Source organism: Rattus norvegicus, chromosome 5 (assembly GCF_036323735.1).
Source record: "Rattus norvegicus strain BN/NHsdMcwi chromosome 5, GRCr8, whole genome shotgun sequence".
NCBI lineage: Eukaryota > Metazoa > Chordata > Mammalia > Rodentia > Muridae > Rattus > Rattus norvegicus.
Genome location: NC_086023.1, coordinates 29607501 through 29617888, shown reverse-complemented (window position 1 = coordinate 29617888; position 10388 = coordinate 29607501). Strand labels below are relative to the sequence as shown.

The 10388-nt window shown below is 42.4% G+C and overlaps 1 protein-coding gene across 2 annotated transcripts in view; it reads left to right on the top strand.

The window, feature by feature from the left end:
- The first annotated feature begins 1978 nt into the window (after positions 1-1978).
- Dlg5l7 (discs large MAGUK scaffold protein 5 like 7) overlaps positions 1979-10388 on the top strand; it is a 13498-nt gene continuing 5088 nt past the window's right edge. Inside the window, exons 1-4 of one of the 2 annotated variants that reach the window (XM_063261260.1) lie at positions 2000-6502; positions 7817-8248; positions 8986-9142; positions 10261-10388. The exon at positions 10261-10388 is cut by the window's right edge and continues 4 nt beyond it. In XM_063261260.1, coding sequence (XP_063117330.1) covers positions 8098-8248; positions 8986-9142; positions 10261-10388 — 436 coding nt within the window. In that variant the 5' untranslated portion in view covers positions 2000-6502; positions 7817-8097. Of the gene's footprint in view, positions 8249-8985; positions 9143-10260 lie in introns of both variants that reach the window. The other variant, XM_017593688.3, reaches the window with a different exon arrangement.

The window sequence follows — 10388 nt, the reverse complement described above, 5'->3', positions numbered from 1 at the left end:
ATATCTGTTAAGTCCATTTGGCTCATGACTTCTCTTAGTCTGTCGACATCACTGTTTAATTTCTGTTTCCATGATCTGTCCATTGATGAGAGTGGGGTGTTGAAATCTCCCACTATTATTGTGTGAGGTGCAATGTGTGTTTTGAGCTTTAGTAAGGTTTCTTTTACGTATGTAGGTGCCCTTGTATTTGGGGCATAGATATTTAGGATTGAGAGTTCATCTTGGTGGATTTTTCCTTTGATGAATATGAAGTGTCCTTCCTTATCTTTTTTGATGTCTTTTAGTTGGAAATTGATTTTATTTGATATTAGAATGGCTACTCCAGCTTGCTTCTTCTGACCATTTGCTTGGAAAGTTGTTTTCCAGCCTTTCACTCTCAGGTAGTGTCTGTCTTTGTCTCTGAGGTGTGTTTCCTGTAGGTAGCAGAATGCAGGGTCCTCGTTGCGTATCCAGTTTGTTAATCTATGTCTTTTTATTGGGGAGTTGAGGCCATTGATATTGAGAGATATTAAGGAATAGTGATTATTGTTTCCCTTTATATTCATATTTGGATGTGAGGTTATGTTTGTGTGCTTTCATTCTCTTTGTTTTGTTGCCAAGACGATTAGTTTCTTGCTTCTTCTAGGGTATAGCTTGCCTCCTTATGTTGGGCTTTACCATTTATTATCCTTTGTAGTGCTGGATTTGTAGAAAGATATTGTGTAAATTTGGTTTTGTCATGGAATATCTTGGTTTCTCCATCAATGTTAATTGAGAGTTTTGCTGGATACAGTAACCTGGGCTGGCATTTGTGTTCTCTTAGGGTCTGTATGACATCAGTCCAGGATCTTCTGGCCTTCATAGTTTCTGGCGAGAAGTCTGGTGTGATTCTGATAGGTCTCCCTTTATATGTTACTTGACCTTTTTCCCTTACTGCTTTTAATATTCTTTCTTTATTTTGTGCGTTTGGTGTTTTGACAATTATGTGACGGGAGGTGTTTCTTTTCTGGTCCAATCTATTTGGAGTTCTGTAGGCTTCTTGTATGTCTATGGGTATCTCTTTTTTTAGGTTAGGGAAGTTTTCTTCTATGATTTTGTTGAAGAGATTTACTGGTCCTTTGAGCTGGGAGTCTTCACTCTCTTCTATACCTATTATCCTTAGGTTTGATCTTCTCATTGAGTCCTGGATTTCCTGTATGTTTTGGACCAGTAGCTTTTTCCGCTTTACATTATCTTTGACAGTTGTGTCAATGATTTCTATGGAATCTTCTGCTCCTGAGATTCTCTCTTCCATCTCTTGTATTCTGTTGGTGAAGCTTGTATCTACAGCTCCTTGTCTCTTCTTTTGGTTTTCTATATCCAGGGTTGTTTCCATGTGTTCTTTCTTGATTGATTCTATTTCCATTTTTAATTCCTTCAACTGTTTGATTGTGTTTTCCTGGAATTCTTTCAGGGATTTTTGCGATTCCTCTCTGTAGGCTTCTACTTGTTTATTAATGTTTTCCTGTGTTTCCCTAAGTGTGTTCATGTCTTTCTTGAAGTCCTCCAGCATCATGATCAAATATGATTTTGAAACTAGATCTTGCTTTTCTGGTGTGTTTGAATATTCCATGTTTGTTTTGGTGGGAGAATTGGGCTCCGATGATGGCATGTAGTCTTGGTTTCTGTTGCTTGGGTTCCTGCGCTTGCCTCTCGCCATCAGATTATCTCTAGTGTTACTTTGTTCTGCTATTTCTGACAGTGGCTAGACTGTCCTATAAGCCTGTGTGTCAGGAGTGCTGTAGACCTGTTTTCCTCTCTTTCAGTCAGTTATGGGGACAGAGTGTTCTGCTTTCGGGCGTGTAGTTTTTCCTCTCTACAGGTCTTCAGCTGTTCCTTTGGGCCTGTGTCTTGAGTTCACCAGGCAGCTTTCTTGCAGCAGAAAATTTGGTCTTACCTGTGGTCCCGAGGCTCAGGTTCGCTCGTGGGGTGCTGCCCATGGGCTCTCTGCAGCGGCAGCAACCAGGAAGACCTGTGCCGCCCCTTCCGGGAGCTTCAGTGCACCAGGGTTCCAGATGGTCTTTGGCTTTTTCCTCTGGCGTCCGAGATGTGTGTGCAGGGAGCAGTCTCTTCTGGTTTCCCAGGCTTGTCTGCCTCTCTGAAGGTTTAGCTCTCCCTCCCACGGGATTTGGGTGCAGAGAACTCGGATGTTGTTTTTTTAATGTCTTTCTCTGCCCATTTATCCTTTGTGACAAGAAAGGCCACTGTTCAGTTTGCATTAATTTTATGTATAGTCAACTCGATGAAGTTTTTTATCAAGCATAGGAGTACTGTGGTAGGATATGTTGGCTGCTTATGTATACTGTCATATCATCTGCAAAGAGTGAAAACTTAACTTCTTCCTGTCTGATTGGTATCCATTTGACCTCCTGTGGTTTTCTAATTGCTCTAACTTGAAATTTTAATGTTCTATCTTGTAAATAGGAAAACAGTGGAGATCGCCTTGTGTTTCCCTGAGGTTAGTGGGATTGCTGCAAGTTTCTCTCCATTTAATTTGGTGTTTGCTGTTGGTTTGCTGTATTTTGCTTCTGTTATGTTTAGGTTTGTGCCTTGCAACAGAATCATCTGAGACACCAGCAGAAGTGGTCTGTCTTGCTTATCTCAAAAAAGTGAAGATCAGTGAAGGCAAAGACTGGAGACCAAGGAAGCTTTTCAAATCTAGCTATGCAAGCATCCATCACTGTCCATGAGTCCTATTATACTTTCTCCAAACATAACATGTTTTCCCCAGAGGATGGCCTCATCAAAACATCACACGATCCTGACTAAGCAAAACCCATGTGGCTCTGCACTACACGACATCCAGACAGAACTTCTTCAGGCTACTTTTAAGCAAAGCTGATGCAATTACCTTTTGAATGACAGAATCAGAGGGTGGTTAAAGTGAGTAATTTACTTAGAACAGATTTTCCCAAGGATTTAAAATTTCTCCAGCCCTGTTTGATGAGACAGGAAGTGCTGACCTCCTGCCCTCTTTTCAGAAGTTTCTCATGACCCAACTCTTTCACTATGTACATGATGTCCTCCTATCTTTCATCCTGAACCATACTCTAAAGAGGCCTGGAAAAAAACTTGTGGAAGAGGTACATGCAATGTGCTACATAGTGTGAGCTGAGAAAGTCCAGCTTTATTGATAAGAGCATCCCTATATTAGATACCAACTTAGTGGAAGCATAGGAGCCCAGAAAACTAATCCTGACATTCTATAGATACCATACTAAGAGGAAGGTTTATCTGATTCCATGTGTTTGGGTATTGCATACCTCAGATACTAAGGCTTACAGGTAGAGCAAAACCTCTCTACACCAGCAGAAATGAGTGACTTTATCCCCTAATGAGGAATGATATGAACAAATGTGCTTAGGTCTTCAACAGAGGTGAATTTCCATATAGACCTAGAACTTCCAGATGCTTCTAAACAATTTGATCTGTTTGTTCATGAAAGTAAAGGCACTGCACAGGGTGTTTAAACCAAACTCAGGGCCAGGGAATGACCCTGGATTACACATGTCCAAACTCCTGGAACCTATGACACCAACCTGGCCCATGTGTCTCAGAGCTAAGGTGACTGCCACTATTAGTGAAAGAAGCAGACAAGTTGAGTCTGGTTTAGGATCTTAAACACACATCCCCCATAGAGTTGTGTCTTCCTTCATAGAGACAAGGGAGTTCTGGCTGTTTAATGCATGTGTGAAACATAGCAGGTGCTTCTCCTGAACCGTCCTGGAGTCCAGTTTGAGAAACCCACTGACATCAATCCTGTTCCTCTCTGGCCTCCTTATGACTTCATCAATGATTGTATGCGATAACAACCATAGTCCCAGGCATCTTTCTATACCTAATGTGCATTCTCTCAACGGATCAAAAATATGAGTCAATTTTTTTCTTAGATGGGAGCTTCATCATTAATGTAAAACCACATACATATGGGCTCCAGCAGTTATGATAAGTGAAAGATTTGCACTCAAAACTTATATGCAGGTCTTGCTTCCCAGAGAGTAGAACTTATGACTCAGATTCAGATGGTCAGATTGAGAAAAGGAAAGTGTATCATCATAGACCAGGAAAATCCATATGCATTTCTTACTGCATGTATGTATGCTATGATGTACAGGGAAAGAGGGGTCCTCACTGAGTGTTCATACAGTAATTGGAGTGATTCCATCCTGGCAAACGAACTGCATATCTAAAAGCTCCTGGACAAAAAGGAGCAAACACAGGTAAGAGTAGAAGGGAGGAAATAATCAAACACAATGCTGAATTCATTGGAATAGAAACACAGAGAAAGATACAAAGAGTCAACAAAACCAAGAACTGGTGCTTTGAAGAACTCAACAAGATAGAGAAACCTTTAGACTAACAAACTAAAAGGCACAGCGATTGTATCCAAACTAATAAAATCAGTAAGGGGAAGGGTAAAAAACAACAGAAAATGAGGAAACTCAAAAAAAAATCATGTCTCAATAGAAAAGCTTATACTCAAAACTACTGGGAAATCTGGAAAAAATGAAATTATAGACAGACACCATGTATAAAGTTAAATCAATTCATGAAGTCTCTAATGTGAAAGGAGAGTGTACAAAACATTTTGGAAGCTTTAAAGACGGATGATTTGGATCCAATCCCAGGATTTCTATACATCTCCAAACATTTTCATCCATAAGATCATGAAAGAAATTTTACTACAAAATGCAAAACGTGTGTAACCACTCACTGTAGTGACGTGCAGTCGCCGTGTAATGTGCCTTTCCAATGAATGGACCCTGCAGCATCAGGCTGGCCCACTTGTCTAAGAGCTGTGGTTGCTACCCCTATTAGAGAAGTTAACTCTGTGTCAGAAGCTGAAACTCACATAACACCATGCAGTTGAGGCTCTCCTCAAAGGAACAAAAGAACCTTAAATTTTATTGCATGTTGGATACTGTAGCTGGTTCTCCTCCTGAACCATCCTGGAGTATGGAGTGAAAACCCACGGCTATCGATGCTGCTACGCTCTAACCTGGTGTTGACCCAAACATGCTCATCAGTGACTGTATGATGAAAGCAACATGGTTTAAATAATCTGTCTAGACTTATTGGACACCCACATCCTACGAAAGGTTCAGATGCAATGCTCTACATAGATGGTAATGACCTAACTAAACATGGAACCAGGTACAAATGGGCTCTGGTGAGTTACTGCAAATGAAATGATATGGACCCAAGACTTAGAGCCAGAATACATGGTGAAAATGAATACCTGTCATCACATGTGAGAAAAGTCACTATCCTTTGGTCACTGCCCATGCACATGGTATGATCTAAAGGAAAAGAGTTGTCCTCACAGCTTCCAGAAGGACATCAAAATAAAAGAGAACTCTTAGGTTTCCTGGTGAATATTTGTATTCCTCCAGCAGTTCTTTGTTTTCAGGGTTTAGCATAACAAATTTATGTCTGCATAGAGGCCAGAGGTTAACATGGCACTGACTTGTCTGCCCCAAACTGGCCCAAGGACAGTGGGATGTACTGACATTCTGCTGACATACTGTGACCCAATGTTGCCTCAGACTCCATGGTGTAACCGTGGGAAAGCTGAGAATGTACAAAGGACACATGGAGAGCTTGAGCTCAGAGGTTGCTGGTGGACACCACAGGAAGGATTGGTGTGCCCGAAAATATTGGCAGGGCTCTGGTAACAAACCTTAACCAGGCTTCCTGTCTGGGGTCCACAATACTTAAATATGTTGTAAGTAGACTTGATAGGCTGGCCTCTATATCTAAGCAATGTGTCAGGTTTGGGTAATGTAAATCTTAAACAGTGAAAATTCGTTCAGAAGTGGGCAGATATGCGAGGCCTAGGCTGCGGACAAGACTGGGAAACTGTCTTCACTGATATCTGCCAGATATTGGAGCTTAAAAACACATGATTGTTTTTAATGAAGCCTTTTCTGGGTGGGAAGATGTTTTCTTCACCAGACTGAAAATGCTCAAAAAACAGCTACAATTTCCTCCAGGTACTGTTCCAAGCATTTTACCATTCCCTCAAGATTCTCTCAGATAGTAGCTGAACATTCATACTCAAAACTGGATAATTGAAGGTAATGATAAATGTATGCATGGCAAATTAATTGTGCTTGCAGATTCAGAGTTTTGGTCCCGTGAAAATAAAGAAAACGATGTTACAGTCTACAATACAAAACTCTCATGAGTGTCCAAGAAAGCGTACATAGGCCTCCTACTTGCCCTCTGTCTATTGTACCACATACATGGCTGGATTCATCCATATAATTTTAGGTTTGACGTACCTCCTTCATTGTTTCTCAGTCTCACAGGTAAGCAGTTGGCCAAAATCAATAACGAATTCTTTTTCATTATCCAGGCCCTCTACTTCTCCATAAGGGCTATTCATTGAACTATCCCAGAGATCCACTGGACTTCCCTAACATCCCTCCAGTTGCCATTTTGAGCCTTGTCATTGTGTTACTACCTGCTCAATTATCCTAAGGTAATGAAATCAATTTGGAAAGGATTTACAGGCTTCTCCCACTCGTACACCTGTGTGGTTAGGCAACATTTTACCATGGCTTCTGCAGACTCTTGTCAAGAAGGCAGAATCCCCAGATGACAGCGTCTAAGGGACTCCCTCAGGCACTTAAGAACACATGACAATCGAGGTTTCACTAGATCTGAAGCTTTTTTCCCCCTCTCTATCCCTGTTAGTCTTAGCTACATTATGAATAGAAGTTCATGGTCCAACCCCAAACTCACTCAGGCCTGGACCTGGGAATTCAGGAAGGAAGATAATGGAGAAGTCATAGTTGATGAGACCACAGAGCAGCAAACGACAGTCCCTGTTGAACTTTGCTCACTGATATCTACTTTAATTTTCTGGTTGTTTGAGAGATTGTAAGGATGTGGGACTTTATCTTTTTTTTCCTTAGGGTAAGAAAAGTTTATTAAGATAAAAAAGACAAATGAAACAGGGAACAACATATAGAACAGAAAGAAACATGGTACCTGTTGGGTGTGGCTGCCCATTTATAATGGCAGCACTTGGCCTGAGTGAGTCCAGGCAGCCTTGCTTCCATAGCGAATTCCAGCCCAGCATTTGCTAAAATCTAAAACCCAAGCCAATTAAACAAAAGACACAGCTACAAACAAAATGACAACTGGTTTTCCCATCCCAGTGCACGCAGCTCGGCCTCCAGCGAGGCCCTGGCCTGGCACAGCACCATCGAGGAGTGGCTGTCAGAAGCCAGCAGGTTGCCCACGTCGAACTCCAGTTCTAGCTCTTTGTGCACCATGATGAGCTACAGCTTCCCTGCTTCCACCTGCTCTTCCTTGGCCAGCAGCTCCTCTGCATACAGCTCCCCCATGGCTCTCACTTGGGTCTCGGTTCCCTCATTTTTGGGGACTTTAACTTTTAAGAATGGACAGAAAGTTTACAATTTGATGTTTGCCTTATACCTGAGCACCTATGTTGCCAGGACAAGGGAGTTTTCATTGCACACAATGGGATTGCAAGACAGAGATTTCAGGAAAAGACATGGGTGAATATATTGAAACCATGCCCCCTCGCAAGGAATACTCCATGAAACATTATCCTCCAACTTGCATATTTTAAAGGGAGTAGGAAAAAATATTGGCCTCCAGGAAAGAGTAAAAACTGTGGGAATTGGACTATATGGCACATGCATGGACCTTGGGTTTATACATTTCAGGGAGAAGAATCTCCCTCATCCAAGGTCTTTAGATCTTTGGGTGTTAACAAAGATGTTCTATCCATATCGAGGCCTTAACCAACTCTCCCTCTCCTCAGAACTGAGTGGTAATGGAGCAGTGAGAACTCTGAAGCTCTGGAAGGAGAGTGTGCGAATGGGTGTTCCCTGACTCAAAAGTGAGTCTCTGGAAAAGGCACTGCAGACACTGGTCAGTCAGGGTAGAGGGAGTTAGCAAGGAAGCTACGGCATTTCCCAGTGACATCACCGGTAGGGTCTTCCCTGGAAATTCTCTTGTATCCAGGAGAACCCTAGAATCTTCTGTGATGTCACCAGTGTTGTGGCGACACCAACTGCCTGAGCGATTTCCCTTCAGTTTCTAATGGGTTCCCGAGGAGGCATGTTCTCCAGGATCCTCAGTCTCTTTCGGAGGGATGATCGTACACATGCAGAGACCAGACCAAGGCAGAGGGAGGCCAGCCTTCTATCACGTTGGAGAACAAGACGAATGGAAAGGTCCTGGAGGAGGACAAGTGAGTACTGGGCAGGGCAAGGGGAGCTTCCTGGAGGAGGTTGGCTTGAGCTGGTCCTTCCAGGACTAGGACGTATGATTTAGAGCCTCAGTCTTCCTAAATGGTTGACCCAGACTCAACAATTTCTGATCATTAGTTTGACAGAGAACCAAGAATTGATATATGTCAAGGGGCTTTCCTTGGACCACTTTAATGTCATGGGGAGTGTCAAAGAATACCAGGATGAGCCTCTGTAAGAATAACAAAGTGTCTCTCTCAGGATAGGCTGTTGAAGCACTTCATTCTCAGCAGTGTCCTGTAGATTACGTGGGTAATTGATGCCAAGAGGGATACTCTCCTGGTCATATATCAGGGTGTCAGTTACTTTGAACTCACATGATAAGGGATTCACGATGTTAAGCAGTTTGAACTCAAGGACTTACCTGCCTCACATCAGACATTAGCTGAAAAGGTCCTCCAATTCTTCATGTTCAGGCCAGCTTTAGAATTTCAGTGCCAGAGGAATGGCTTTAGGAGGTGTGGTCTATATCTATGATGGCATATGTCATCATATGGCTATGATGGTGGGGAACAGGGACCTGGCTGAATTCAGCTTAAAGATAGCTTTCTTGCTCTGTCAGGGATTCACTGTATCTGTAGAACTGTTCATCCTCAGAGTTCTGTTTTAGACTAAGCATAGTTTTTCCTGGCACTGTGTCCACATATATGCCTGTTTCCTTGTGTTTATCTACATACAGATCAGAGGGCATCATCTCAACCCTCCACAAACCCCGTTGAGGAGGAGAGAATTAAGCGTTTGGAGGACCTCAAAATTGCTCTCCACAAGATGCAAAAGGAGAGAGATGAACTCCGGAGTATCCTGGCAGATTACCCGGGAAAGAATTTAAATGACAGGTAGTCACAATGCAGGTTCTTTTAAATCCACATTTCCTCACATCACAGTAGGCTACAACTCCAGGGTGTCCTCATGGTCAAAATCACTTTCCTGATTGCATCAGAATGTGAAGTTCAGATCGGAATGAGATGGTGGTACAGGCTATTTTAATTCCTACAAAATAAATCATAGCCTGTGGCCTGAATCACACTGTGGGAATGAGGGTAGTAGTGTGTGAGCTCTCGTTGTGTGTTTTAAGAAGCCTGGACAGGTGTTGGCTTGTGGGAATTTCTAGGTGCTTTGATTATGACCAATCATTGTTGTAATTGATGTGGAGGTACTTTGGGTTCAATAGGTCCTGTGAAGAGCTGTAGGGGCCTAACCCCACTTGCTGCCTCACAGTGGATTGACAACAGGGTATCATTAGTTTTCTCTGATTTTATTCATTGTATTTTGAGAAAATGCCACATCCTTGTATTTATTTGGTATTCTAATTGTATTTGAGAGAGAGAGAGAGAGAGTTTTGTGTGAGTTTGTGTGTGTGTATGCATGTGTGAGTGTGTTTGTGTGTATCACTTAAGATCTGGGGATTCTATGTTCTGATTTGTCCTGAGGATTATCCTGTGTCAATTTCCATGGCATAATAATGATGAGGCTGAGAGCCTCCCTTTGAGCAGTACATTTCACCTCTGCTCAGCTTGTATGCACATGGGTATCCCCCAGTGTGTGGTATAAATTCTTTTCCCTGTAAATACTGTTCATGTTCCTTTGGGTTTTCACGTAGCAATAGATTCCATGATTGAGAATTGTTACCTAAGAACAGGAGAATAGTCTTCATGGTTTTAAGTTGGAGCCTGGATCGTGGCACGGGGTCCTCGAATGTTCTTGGCAAGCTAGTCTATTCCTTTAAACCCCCTCAGGGAGCTCAAGCAAATCAGCTCCCTCCTTTTGTTTGCTGGCACTGCTGTCCTCGTGTCCATAATAATAAACTTAATAAATACCAAATGGACCCTGTACCAAGGAGCAAGGGTGTGGCATGTCCTAGGCTGGGTTTGTTCAGGATTCAGTCTGAATTCATGTAATTCTTGAATCCTTCATTCATAATGTTATTTGATCCTTGGACCATGCCCTACCACAGGAACAACTTTGAGTCCGAGATGCTCATGATGCAGCACCAGGAAGTGATGACTGATATACAGAATATGAGGGAGCAGATCAATAGAGCTTTGAGCAAATGCCAACACCTTACACTGGAAAATGACTGGT